The sequence below is a fragment of the Helianthus annuus genome, chromosome 11, assembly GCF_002127325.2.
Source record: "Helianthus annuus cultivar XRQ/B chromosome 11, HanXRQr2.0-SUNRISE, whole genome shotgun sequence".
NCBI lineage: Eukaryota > Viridiplantae > Streptophyta > Magnoliopsida > Asterales > Asteraceae > Helianthus > Helianthus annuus.
This window is the reverse complement of record NC_035443.2, coordinates 97,863,903-97,878,469: the sequence shown is the minus strand read 5'-3', so window position 1 is coordinate 97,878,469 and position 14,567 is coordinate 97,863,903. Positions and strand designations below refer to the sequence as shown.

Below are 14,567 nucleotides of genomic sequence, written 5' to 3'. Positions count from 1 at the left end.
AAATAGTGTTTGCGTTGTGTGATTGATGTGATTTGAATATAGATAGCGTATGTAACACCCAAAAGTGCGTAAAGCAAACAGAGATCGAGTATACTCACAGATTGTGTTTAACAAGTAAACACTCTCTTGGATTGAAGGGAGCGCTGAGAGAGATTAGCCTGAACAGTTAACGATAGCATAAACGATGAGCGGCATGTAAAACGATGCAAGAATACCAAGTGTCGGATGGTAATCCGATCGGATGACAATCCGATCGGATGGCATTCGATTGGATTGTCATCCTGTTTGGTAAAGATGTGATTGTGCATGATGGTTTGCCTTTTGAAGTTTTCGTTATAGCATTTTGAAAACAGAGAAGTATCTCTACCCTTCAGGTCAGTCGGTCGAATGGCGGTTCGATCGGACGGGGATCCATTCGGCGAATCATTCTTAGAGAACAAGTTCACAGCAGTGTTGTCATCCAATCAGATGGTCTACCGATCGGGTGGCAATCCATTAGTACTAGTAGTGCATTGAACATGTTGAAAATTGTTAAGTGTTGAGGTTCCAAACATCACATGGTCGGATGGTCGTTCGATGTCCAGATCCTTGAAAGTTGAATAAAAGTTTAAGTGTTGAACCAAGTGTAAGCCGATCGGATGGTTGTCCGATCGGATGGCAATCCGATCGGACGGCAATCCGTCTCAACAACTTGATCGTCTTGACACTTGATTGTTTTGAAAGTTCTACAGCTTTGGTCGAGACGATGTGATAACGTGCTAAACGACAAGCCCCATCATGACCCAAGTGACCCGATCGAACAGGAATCACCCAAGTCCGATAAGTTTACTGGTTCGTGACGGTGGCCCATGTTTAACCCGAAATCGTTTGTCTCTTTGATAGAAACCAGATCTTGGACCAACACATCACTTAAGAAAGAGTAGAAGGTCAGAACGAGCTCCGATCCTATCGGTTTTAAGTGCATTGAGTGTAAAAGAGTTGAAAGAAAGTTGGAAAACTCTCTCTTAATTCCTTTATTCATGAACACGTGTAGATCTAGGTGATAACATTGCTAAATCTTGTGGAAATCCTTCCGATCTAAGTGATTCATGGTGGAATGATGCCAAAACTTGATGTTCATAAGAACTCCATGATGACATCACCCTAGAACACCTCAAACCCAGTGATTTCACGGTTAAAAGTTAAGATTCAAAAGAGAAAAAGATGAAGGAGTGTGTGTAGATCATAGAAGTACAAGATTTAGGTTGAAAACTTACAAGATTCGCGAGAAATCGAGAGAAAAGTGTGCTTGAGCGGGCTGGTCGAGCAGAGGAGCTGTCACATCACAAATGATGTGACAGGTGGGTATTTATAGTGTTTCCCCAAAAGGAAAATGCATGGGATCAGAGTGGGGCACCGATCGGATGGATGTCCGATCGGATGGCTGTCCGATCAGATGGCAATCCGATCGGTTGACCATCCGATCGAGTAGTCACTCGATCGAGTGACTCCGATGACCGAGTTTCGGCGTTTCGTTTCGTGTGTTGGGCGTTGCGATGCGTTTCGAGCGAGCGATGCGATTGAATTACCCATTAATTACACAATTAATCCCAACTACTATATCTAACATACAATCACTATAAATAACTTGCGTTTAGCGTTTGCGATTCGATTGCGATAGAGTTGCGATTGCGTTTCGACTAATCACCACAAAACATAAAGTAAACACACACAAGTAACACATAAGAAGCACACACACGTAAAACAGTATCCAGAACGCGTAATTCGAGTTGCGAATGCGATTGCGATGCGATAAGCGATAAACATCGATGAAACTTCGATCATTAACATGTACTCCACATAATACAACTAATGCGATAACATAAATAGATTATCTACAAGTCAAAGAAGTCAAAACGGTAGTTAAGCAAGGGTAACAGATCGCAATTAGCAATCTTTTCTTCCTTTGACTTCAATCTTGACTTTGACTTTGACTTTCGAAACACGGGGTGTTACATTTGCCCACTTTACTTGTCAACTATTTTGCCAAAGTTATCCCTCTCTTTTCCATGTCTTTGTCTACTTCAGCGACCGTTTTCCAAATGCCATTATGGTTGATGTTTCTCGAAACTGTGTTTATTTTCCTCTTATTCTTGTGTATTGCTTCGATGACTTTTACCTATAGTTGATGAGGCTCTGTTTTAAATCGCCACCACCATTTAACTAATAAAGTCAGGTTTAGATCTCTTATACTTCCTACTCCAAGTCCACCGAATTTTTTTGATGCTAATATTTTTTCCCATTTGATCCACCTTAGTTTTTTAATTGAGCTACAGCCTCCCCATAGGAATTTTCTCCTGATACCTTCAAGTACTTTTATGACTGCTATCGGACACTTATACAAGGATAAGTAGTAGTTTGGTAGGCTTCCTAAAACTGATTTCACAAGTACAACCCGACCGCAAAGGATAGGAATCTAGCTTTCCAGTTTGCCAATCTTTTATTGAAAGTATCAGTTACCTCCTTCCAATTGACTATTCGGTTCATGTTTGCCCCAACCTTTAATCCTAGATACGTGAAGGGAAATTTTCCTACTTTGAAATTAAAAATCGTTTCCAGACTGGACACCTCATCTTCATTCACCCCAATCCCAAAAAGCTGACTTTTTCTAGGATTTACTTTTAGACCCGACGCAAGATAAAAAATTCATAGGATTCTTTTTAAGTTTTTAAGGTTGTTTTCTCCCCATTCCCCAACAAAAATTGAGTCGTCCACGAAGAGCATATGCGTCAATGTCAAACTTTCTTCCGGTAGTTTCACCCCCAAAAATTGGCCTACTGATTAAATGATGTTTGGTTTTGAGAGTGTATCTGAAGGGAAAAGTCAATAAGTTACTCCATTGTTTATGGAGTGAATTTCAAGGATTGTCCTTTATCTTTATACCTGTTTTCAGGCGCTGTCCTTTATGTTCAAAATTGACGAGTTTTGTCCTTTGTGTTTTCATATCATACACGTTTTGTCCTTTAGGCCTAACCCAGTTAGTTTTTTCAGTTAAATTTAGTCATATGCTTTGCACATGAGGGCATTTTTGTCAATTCAAATGTAAGTTCAATGGCAGATTTACAGCTCAAAGCTTCTGCAACCTTTAAATTGACAAAAATGCTCTCATGTGCAAAGCATATGACCAAATTTAACTGAAAAAACTAACTGGGTTAGGCCTAAAGGACAAAACGTGTATGATATGAAAACATAAAGGACAAAACTCGTTAATTTTAAACATAAATGACAGCGCCTGAAAATGAGTATAAAGATAAAGGACAATTCTTGAAATTCACTCATTGTTTATGACTTATTAACTTTTAAAAAAAGTGAGGTTTGAAAAGCTAAGCCAAACTGCCAAACACCCTCCCAATTTAAAAAAAAAAAAAAGGAAAATCCAAAGGCCGAAAATATCCAATTAGGGTTTTGGTCAGTTCTGGGACGCAGCGGCTAACTTCGTCGTCACTGGTATCTGACGATCAACGTTGCAGAAGCAAACCATCTTGTTAACTAGTTGATTTTGACATTGTTTTTAAGTGTGGCGTTGAGACGCCATCTTGCTCTACGCCTTCAATCATCCATTGCACGCACAAGGTACACTCTGAGCGACCTACCTCTATTATTCGTTATCAATTTCAGATCAACAACTTCCTTCACTGGCAAAATTTCAAGTTACACTTGCATGCTGTTTATTAATATCTGCAAATTAGTCAAATTTGATTTCGTCTTGTGCTAATATAAAATCTACAACGTTGCCTTGGGCTCGCTTGAACCACCAGCGTCAACTAGCCAAAAACAAGTCTAAACAGCTAAAAGTGGCAGCAGGTTTACACACACTCTACCCTTTGGCTATCTAGGTTTATTCATATTGTTTTGCATCATCACAAACATTCGAGTTACATGTTGATATTCTTATGCAATATATTTACTTTCTACATGTAGTGAGATTATCAGTAAATGGGGTGTTGCCTCAATATGGGTTGTGTTCACCTCATACTGTTTATTCATTTTATTTTTTAAATTTAATATTGTCTCTCGTTCTACAGTTTCTGTCAAATTACTAGCGAGATGGCAGATACCGACAGTGGGAGGAGCTTCAAGAGGCGGGACCAGCTTTTAGAAATGGAACACCAAGTAAGAAAATGGTGGGACGAAAGTCATGTTTTCAACGCCGAAGCTAAGGACCAACCTCCCAAAGAAGCCCAAAAGTTTTTTGGCACCTTCCCCTTTCCATACATGAACGGATATTTGCACTTAGGCCACGCCTTTTCCCTCTCCAAGCTCGAATTCGCTGCTGCGTACCACAGGTTGACCGGCGCAAATGTCCTTTTACCCTTTGGCTTCCACTGTACCGGAATGCCAATTAAAGCATCTGCTGACAAACTTCGAAGGGAGATCGAAAAATTCGGTAATCCACCTGTTTTTCCGTCAGTGGAAACAGAGGAGGCGGTCGTTGAACAAAAACCCAAACCTAATGAAGGAAACAACCCGGAAAATTTCAAGGGTAAAAAGTCAAAAGCAGCATCGAAAACCGGTAGGGAGACTTACCAGTGGGAGATAATGCGCGGTTATGGTTTATCTGACGCTGAGATTGCGACATTTCAAGATCCGGTTCAATGGCTTCGGTTTTTTCCTCCTTTGGCTGTTGAAGACCTCAAAGCTTTCGGATTGGGTGCTGACTGGAGGAGGTCGTTTATCACAACAGACGTCAACCCGTTTTTCGACAAGTTTGTGCGGTGGCAGATGCGAAAGTTGAAGTTGTTTGGGAAGATCGTTAAAGATTTACGACACACAATTTATTCGCCTCTGGATGGACAGCCTTGTGCGGATCATGATCGCGCGTCAGGCGAAGGCGTTATCCCGCAGGAGTATACCCTCATTAAGATGGAGGTCGTCCCACCGTTCCCTGCCAAATTCGCACATTTAGAAGGCAAGAAAGTGTTTCTCGCCGCTGCAACGTTGAGGCCCGAAACAATGTACGGCCAAACAAATTCATGGGTTTTGCCCGACGGCAAATACGGAGCCTTTGAGATCAATGAATCAGAAGTCTTTATTTTAACCGAGCGTGCTGCTAGGAATCTGGCGTATCAGAGATTGTCTCGTGTTCATGAAAAGGCTACGTGTCTGGTCGAGTTGACTGGTCAAGATCTTATCGGGTTACCCCTTCGATCCCCGCTTTCTTTCAATGAAATTATATACTGTCTTCCCATGCTCTCGGTTCTCACCGATAAAGGTACTGGGATCGTCACCAGTGTTCCCAGTGATTCCCCCGACGATTTCATGGCATTGCAGGTAATATTTTTTGTTTGTTCAGTTATGTAATGATTTTAGAACCCTAACATTGAACTCAATTGCGTTGCAGGATTTGAAAGCAAAAGCACCTTTTAGGGCTAAATTCGGAGTAAAAGACGAGTGGGTATTGCCTTTTGAGGTCATCCCAATCATCAGCCATCCTGAATTCGGTGACAAATCTGCTGAAAAAATATGCACCGACATGAAGATCAAGAGCCAAAACGAGAGAGAAAAACTCGATGCCGCTAAGAAGGTAATCTACAAAGGCGGTTTCTACGAGGGAACCATGATCGCCGGCGAATACGCCGGAATGCGTGTTCAAGACGCTAAAAACTTAATCCGAAACAAGCTTTTAGAACTCAATCAAGCTGTTGTATACAGTGAACCCGAGAAGAAAGTCATGTCAAGATCAGGTGACGAGTGCGTTGTCGCGCTAACCGACCAATGGTATCTAACCTATGGTGAATCCAGCTGGCGAGAAGCTGCGGAAAAGTGCTTAGCCAATATGAATTTATACTCTGACGAGACCCGACATGGGTTCGAGCATACGCTGAGCTGGCTGAATCAATGGGCTTGTTCTAGAAGTTTCGGTCTCGGGACGCGTATTCCGTGGGATGAGGAGTTTCTAGTTGAATCGTTATCTGATTCCACCATCTACATGGCGTATTACACCGTCTGTCATCTGTTACAGAAAGGGGAATTATTCGGTGCCGACACGTCTGCGGTTAAACCCGAGCAGCTTACTGACGACGTTTGGGATTACTTATTTCTTTCCGGCCCGGAACCGAAATCTTCCGATATTTCATCGACCCTTCTTAAAAAGATGAAGCAGGAGTTTGAATATTGGTATCCCGTTGACCTTCGTGTCTCCGGTAAGGATCTTATTCAGAACCATCTCACGTTTAGTATTTATAACCACACTGCGATATTTCCCGAAAAACACTGGCCTCGTGGGTTTAGATGTAACGGTCACATTATGTTGAATTCCGAGAAAATGTCCAAGTCAACCGGGAATTTCCGGACGTTGAAACAAGCTATCGAGGAGTTCTCAGCGGATGCCACTAGATTCTCGCTTGCGGATGCCGGTGACGGGATGGACGATGCGAATTTCGTATTTGAAACGGCGAATGCCGCGATTTTACGACTTACGAAGGAGCGCGTGTGGATGGAGGAAGTGCTTGCTGCTGAGTCATCGCTAAGAGTGGGCCCACCTTCTAGTTATGCTGATCGTGTATTTGCTAATGAGATGAACTTTGCGATTAAAATGACGGAGAAGAACTACGGTGATTACTTGTTTCGTGAAGCGCTTAAAAGTGGGTTTTATGACCTGCAAGCTGCGAGGGATGAATATAGGTTTTCTTGTGGCTCGAGTGGGATGAATCGTGATCTTTTGTGGCGGTTTATGGATATTCAAACGCGGCTTATTGCTCCTATTTGTCCCCATTATTCTGAATATGTATGGAGGATACTTTTGAAGAAAGAAGGGTTTGTGATCAAAGCTGGATGGCCAGAAGCTGAAAACCCTGATCTTACCCTTCAAAAGGCTAACAGATACTTGCAGGACTCTATTACCAATTTCAGGTTCACCACAACTTGCTTAAAATATGATATACAGACAGGGGAGAGTTCATTGGGGAACACTAAAAAAGTGGGGAACCAGGGAACACTTTTAAAAATTCAACTTAACATGTTAAAAATCAACTTTTTCTAAAAAAATTTCGGCGCTTTTCCTTATAAATACATGTAGAAACATTTTTAATAAAAAAAGTAAAAAACTAAAAAATATAAAAAGATGTTTAAAAAAATATATCTTGCAAAATTAACTTAACATGTTAAAAATCAATTTTTTTAAATTTTTTTCAGCACTTTTCCTTATAAAAATGGGTAGAAACTATTCCAATAAAAAAATCATTTTTTTGTAAAAAAAGCCTTTTTTTAACTGTTTTTTTTTTATATTTTTAGTTTTTGATTTTTTTTTTATTAAAAATGCTTCTAAAAGTATATATAAAGATAAGCGCCGAAAAAAAAAATTAATTTTTATTTTTATTTCTAACATGTTAAGTTAAATTGTTAAGAGTGTTCCCCGGTTCCCCACTTTTTTAACATACATATAGTCATATATAGCTATATAGGGTAGGGATCCTAAGAGAAACACATGTTAACTGAGAATAATTCTAGACCACGCATTTTCTCTAAGCCAATTTTTTTTTTCAATTTCTAATCGCACAATTTTAAGAGTTTTTTTGGATATATACTATATTGTCAATTTTTTAATTAAATACATGCATATACACACGTATATACATATATGTATAGTTAAAGATTGATAATATACACGTGTATATATCTAAAAAACCAGAAAGCAAAAGCTGTGATTTTCCCAATTTTTTTGCCTATTTTGCACTTTTGCTTAGGAAAAATGTGTGGTCCAGAATTGTTCTCACGGTTCTCAATTACCCTAGTGACTCTCACATGATCCTAACCCTATATATATATATATATATATATATATAGAGAGAGAGAGAGGCCGGTTAACGTACAATATTGCTTATCGTGTTAACGTACAATAGTGCTTATCGTGCGAAGCATACACGAGCATCTCAGCCGCACATCTGACCTACCCTAGGCCTTCAATTGAACGCGGTGGCACAATAGTAATTAACTTGACATACGCACGTTATTGCATAGTTACGCACGTTATAATGCATAATTATGCACGTTATAAAAAAAATAAAACCCGCATGCCACCAAACATGAAAATTACGCATGTTAAACTCAAAATTGCGCATGGGTTGATCCAAACCCTAATTACGCATGTTATATACATAACACACACGTTATAAAAATGTAAGAAATGGCACGCGTCTCAATCTCCCGCTCGCGTATGCACCGCTCGATAAGCACTATTGTAGTTTATACTTTCTCTTTCTCTCTCTCTCTCTCTCTATATATATATATATATATAGGGTGGGGTTCTAGAGTGAACACCGGTGTATTTGCGAACTGAGTGAACAAATCTTGGCCATTGATTACACACATGTATGGCTAGGATTTCATCATCAAATCATAAAATACACTAGTGTATTTCATCATCAAATCATAAAATACACTAGTGTATTTCATCTTCAAATCATGGCCATTGATTTACATACGTGTATGGCCAGGATTAGTTCACTCAGTTCGCAAGATACACTAGTGTTCACTCTTGAACCTAATCCTATATATATATATATATATATATATATAAGGGGAGAGGGATCTATGTAGAACACCGGATATTGTGAAAAACGAAGAAAAAATTGATTTTTTTTTTTAATCTTAATCTTTTTTATAAAAGAAAATGATAGAAATGCAGTGTTTATTTGTCTCAAACACATGACAGAATTAGTTTGATAGTTTTTGTCTACATAAACATACACATTTGTATGTAAAAAGTACGAAATTAAAAAAATATGAGCTATTGATCAACAAATCAAACGATGTAGGTTGGTCCTTTTTGTTCTCGCAATAATTTAGTGTTTTGTAATGAACCTAACCCTATTTTGTAATGCCTATGTTTATGTTTAATAACATTTACTAGGGGTCAAGTAACCTTGTAGCATTTTAATCGTGTGGTTCAGTTTTGATTTATCAGAATTTGTCTTCAGATTATGTTTGTATATGAGAACAAGTTTATGTATTTGAAGTTGATTATTACTTTCAGGAAGCTTCTTTCGAAGCAGGCTTCTGGTGGTTCAAAGAAAGGTAGCAATATTAAAGCTAGCATTCAAAGCAAACCAACCACCGGTCTTATATTCGTGAACGAACAATACGATGGTTGGAAAAGAGAGTGTTTAAACATCTTACGAGGCAAATTCGACAATGAAAACCGAAAGTTCGCACCAGACCAGGAGATAATGCAAGCACTGCAGCAGAGTGCAGTAGGCCAGGAAGGAAACTTCAAGCAAATACAGAAGCTATGCATGCCGTTTTTGAGATTTAAGAAGGATGAGGTGATGACACTTGGTGTTCAAGCATTGGATCTAAGGCTGCCGTTTGGTGAAATTGAGGTTTTGCAAGAGAATCTAGAGCTGATTAAGAGACAGATAGGCCTTGAACATGTTGAAATTTTGTCCGCTACTGATTCAGATGCTGTTGTTAAGGCGGGCCGACATGCTTCAATACTGAAACAAACTCCTCCGTCACCGGGGTCTCCGACATCTATTTTCTTGACCAAGGATGGTATGTTATATTTTTAATTATTTATTTAAGATACAAAAAGAATATCTGTTAAGATAATCTAATTCTTTGAATTAAAATAGTTAAGAGGACGTATGCATTAAAGTAGATTTTAGACGACTTTCAGCCTATGTGACGCGTTTCTCTTTTAGCTATTTTTATTAGACCCGTTTTAAAACACATGTTAAATTGACTATTCACAGGTTGATTGAAATTGGCTCGTCTACCTTTTCTTAAATGTTTTAGATTATCCTTGGTTTGATTTCGGGTAAACTAATTGGTTACCACTTACTAACATCTATTTTCTTTTTTATTTACATGTGGCAGCAAAAATGTTTCGGGTGCATACTTGAATCACATATCTGTATAAGTTACACTATCTTAGTCCAATTGATCTGAAATTCACTTATCCGAGCGTCCTATAATTGATATGAATCTTAGTATGTGATTAATAGTTTTGTTGAAAACATGTGGAAGAACTCGTTGATTATTGCTAATGATATGTAGTAAAGGTGTTAGTTTTTTTGTTTTGTTTATTTATTTACTGCCATTAACTTTTAATTTTTGTTTAGATTTAGCTTGAAGATCTGTAAATTAAAGGAATGGATAAGAGTTTTGGAATCTGCTGGTCAAAATGGAGGCAGCAAAGGTACAAGAATGCAGTTAGATGAAGAAGCCATTTTTCTGCTTCATTGTTTGTTTGTTTTTTTTTTTTTAAATACCAACTTTTTGTACTGAAGATGGAGGTGTCAATTCTTCATGTCATGTTTGTGGATCTTGAATATTTTCTGCTGTTTTTAGCTACATTTGTGGTCAATTTTTACGTTTTTTCAAAGTTATTACCAATCATGTTATTAATGTTATTAAATATACTAATTTTAAATTTATAATTTGTATTAGAATACAGTGCGAGAAAGAGAATAGTATAATGGTTGCTTTGTAAAATGTACTTGATAAAAGTTTCGCTTCAATTGTCACAAATTTTCAAGATAAGTTATTACATTTAAGCTAATAATTAATCAACAATTAACATTCTTTGTAAAATGTCGTAGCCAGTGACAAAGTGTCAAGCAGCAGAGTTAAGTGATCTCAAAGAGCTTTATTCTAATAACTTTCCGTATCCGATACTCGTTTGTATGTGTAACAAAAAAGATTGATCCGATGAATAGTCACACGATGAAGAAACAAAGTTTGGAACTGTAATAGAAATGTCAAATGTCTTTTTTAGTTTCTTATTATATTGAAACTTACTTTTTAAATATTTATATTAACACTTCAAATAAAACCGAATGCATCTTTTATATTATTATAATAATAATAATTTTATTTTAAAAAGTGACAAATACCTCAAGGAAACAATAGTAAGAAATGAGGGACCTCAACCAAAGTAATAAGGTAACAGATAAGATTTTATGATTTCATAATGATAACGCCGTCTTCTACTACAACCCAAAGCCAAGCCACCACAAATGATGATGAGTCTGATGAAATCTGTGGGTGCTTCTGCGGTGGTGAATGTGCCAGCCACCGCCACCCAACTCCACCACTCTACACATTCTTTCTCATTGCCCAAACTAAACATCAGCTGGAGATTCTAGCAAATAAGGATAGTAGATTCTTTTATAATTGTGTGTGTATAAAAATCTATAGCTAAAGAAAGTATGTATATTATGATCCATCCAAGCTTATGTCAGTCTCATCAAGTTTTCACTTTCATGTAACAAGGATTAATGATTGTAATTAGTGGTGGCAAAGTGGGCAAGTTGGATGGGTTTGGATAATGGGTCAAGATGGGTTTGGGTTAAGATAGGTATAGGTCAGGATAGGTAATTTAAAAAAAACGGTTGGATGGGTAATGGGTCAAGATAGGTTTGGGTTAGGATGGGTTTGGGTTAAGATGGGTTCTAAAAAATCAAAAAAGATCTAAAAAATAAAAAAAAATCTAAAAAATCCGAAAAATTCTAAAAAATAAAAAAATATTCTAGAAAATCAAAAAAATTATAAAAAATCAAAATTATTCTAAAAAAATCATAAAAAATCTAAAAATTCAAAAAATTATAAACAATCCAAAAAACTCAAAAAAATAAAAAAAATGTAAAAAATAAAAAATTGTAAAAAATCAACAAATTCTAGAAAATCATAAAAATTCTAAAAAATCAAAAAAATTCTAAAAAACCATAAAAATTCTAAAAAAATCATAGAATTCTTAAAAATCCAGAAAATTCTAATAAAATCAATAAAATTATAAAAAATCATAAAAATTCTAAAAAAAATCTAAAAAATCCAAAAAAATCAAAAAAATCAAAAAGATTCTAAAAATAAAAAAAATTCTGCAAAATCAAAAAAATTCTAAAAAAGTAAAAAAAACAAAAAAAAAAATCAAAGAACTATAAAAAATCATAAAAATTATAAAAAATCATAAAAATTATAAAAAATCATAAAAATTCTTAAAAATCCAAAAAATTATAAAAAAAAAAAACAAAAAAAAATTTTAAAAATCATAAAAAATCTAAAATATAAAAAAAATCTCTGAAAAATCCAAAAAATTCTAACCAATCAAAAAAATTATAAAAAATCATAAATATTCTAAAAAATCAAAAAAATTCTAAAAATCAAAAAATTCTAAAAAATCAAAAATTCTAAAAAAGCAAAAAAAAAACAGAAAAAAAACGAAAAAAATTTCTAAAAAAATCATAAAAATCCAAAAAAAATTCTAAAAAAAATCCTATTTTTTACTTTTTAGAATTTTTTTTGATTTTTTATATTTTTTTGGATTTATGTAGAATTTTTTGGATTTTTTTGAATTTTTATGATTTTTTTTTATTTTTTAGATTTTTTTTTGATTTTTTATATTTTTTGGATTTATTTAGAATTTTTTGGGATTTTTTTAATTTTTATGATTTTTTTTATTTTTTAGAATCTTATGATTTTTAGAATTTTTTTGATTTTTTTCGATTTTTTTTATTGTTTAGAATTTTTTTGATTTTTTAGTTTTTTTTTATTTTAAGGATTTTTTTTAGAATTTTTTGGATTTTTTAGAATTTTGATGATTTTTTAGAGTTTTTTTTATTAATTGGATCTTTTTTAATTTTTTATGATTTTTTATGATTTTTTAGAATTTTTTGGATTTTTTAGAATTTTTTTGATTTTTTAGAATTTTTTTGATTTTTTTAGAATTTTTTTATTTTTTAGATTTCTTTTGATTTTTTATGATTTTTTTATTTTTTAGATTTTTTTGGATTTTATAGAATTATTATGATTTTTTAGCATTTTTTTAATTTTTTATAAATTTTTTGATTTTTTACATTTTTTTGTTTTTTATGATTTTTTAGAATTTTTTATTTTTTAGATATTTTAGAATTTTTTTGGATTTTTTGGATTTTTTTTATTTTGTGGATTTTTTTATTTTTTGGATTTTTTTTATTTTTTATGATTTTTTAGAATTTTTAAGAATTCTTATGATTTTTTAGAATTTTTTGATTTTTTTTTATTTTTTACAATTTTTTTGATTTTTTTTTATAATTTTTAAAATTATTATTATTTTTAAATGAAGAACGACGGAGAGTACTACGGGAGATATCTACGAGTAGTAATTAGTTTAATGATTTTATTTTATACCCATCCTGACCCGCTTGGTTTTTATCTCATACCTATCCTGAGCTACTCTTTTTTTAGAGTAAATTACAAGTTTTGTCCTTTATGTTTACACCAAATTGCAGGCGCTGTCCTTTAGCGTAAAAGTTGACAAGTTATGTACTTAATGTTTCAAAATCTTGCACGTTATGTCCTTTAGGCCAAACCCAGTTAGATTTTTTGGTTAAATCTATTCACCAAAGGGTATTTTTGTCTTTTTAGCTATATATTTAATATTACTATTTAAAAAAATAAAACAATATTATTATTATTACTATTATTTATGTAAATATAGATATTATTTTTGTCTTTTTATATTATTATTATTGTCTCATCCAATCTCGTTCAGGTGCTCCGACACCTCCGACGGGTTTTCCGGCAACACCCAAAAATCTCCTTTACGACTTTTATCCGTAACCGACTCCTATTACCACATCTGATTCGAAGGGCTGTGGGGGTTGGTAAACCTGTTGAACAGGGACGGAACCAGAGTGGTCAAGAGGATGGTCCGCTGACCCGACCCGACTCAAACCAAAAAGTTGTAGTTGGTAACACGATTTCAAAGGGTTAGATTAAGTGATGTGATTTCAAACCTTGAATTTGGTTAATGTCAGATGGATTAATAGGAGCAGCAAGCATTTTAACACATACATCATTTGTTTAATTTCAACCGGTGGTAGTTGGACTATTCTGCACACAATTTTAACAAACTCAGTGTCTGTTACTTGAATAGAATCTTCTAGGTTATGAAAACAAAGAGAGAGAGAGTATGACTTGGTGACAGTATCCGGAGGACCGTGTTGGTCGTATACGACCGCCATAGAGGGCGGTGTCATGAGGGCGAAGAAAGCCCTAACGTTGCCGGAAATTTGAATACGATGCCGGAGGAAATGCATGTGTGTTAACGGTTTTAGAGTGTCAACAAACCTCGCACACGCTATTGCTGTTGGTGGTGTTGACAGTGGTGGTGGCAGGTGGTTGTGTTGACAGTGGCGGTGGTAGATGGGGTGGGGTCGGTGGTGGCTGGTGGCGCCGGTGGTGGCTGGGTGGTTGCAGGGGTGGAGATGGTGGTTGCAGGGGTGGGGATGGTGGTTGCGATGGTGGATGGTGGTTGCAGGGGTGGTTGATGGGGGTAGAGAGAGAGGGGGAGTGGTAGAGAGTAAAGAGAGAGTTGCAGATAGAGATTGGATGGAGAATCTGAAAGATAATATCTATATTTACATAAATAATAGTAATAATAATAATAATAGTATTTTTTTAAAATATATTTTGTTTTATTTTTTTAAATAGTAATATTAAATATATAGCTAAAAAGACAAAAATACCCTTTGGTGAATAGATTTAACCAAAAAATCTAACTGGGTTTGGCCTAAAGGACATAACGTGCAAGATTTTGAAACATTAAG

The 14,567-nt window shown here is 35.2% G+C and overlaps 1 protein-coding gene across 2 annotated transcripts; it reads left to right on the top strand.

Moving 5' to 3' along the window:
- The first annotated feature begins 3,404 nt into the window (after positions 1-3,404).
- On the top strand, positions 3,405-10,386 carry LOC110890364 (leucine--tRNA ligase, cytoplasmic). Of its 2 annotated transcripts, none has more exons than XM_022137963.2 (5): positions 3,405-3,612; positions 4,065-5,310; positions 5,381-6,891; positions 9,014-9,531; positions 10,101-10,386. In XM_022137963.2, the coding sequence occupies exons 2-5, from the start codon at positions 4,087-4,089 to the stop codon at positions 10,109-10,111; spliced, it is 3,264 nt and encodes a 1,087-aa protein (XP_021993655.1). In that variant the 5' UTR covers positions 3,405-3,612; positions 4,065-4,086; the 3' UTR covers positions 10,112-10,386. The 2 variants fall into 2 exon arrangements, with proteins under 2 accessions (XP_021993655.1, XP_035835330.1); XM_035979437.1 differs by lacking the exon at positions 3,405-3,612 and adding an exon at positions 3,659-3,843.
- Positions 10,387-14,567: the final 4,181 nt, after the last annotated feature.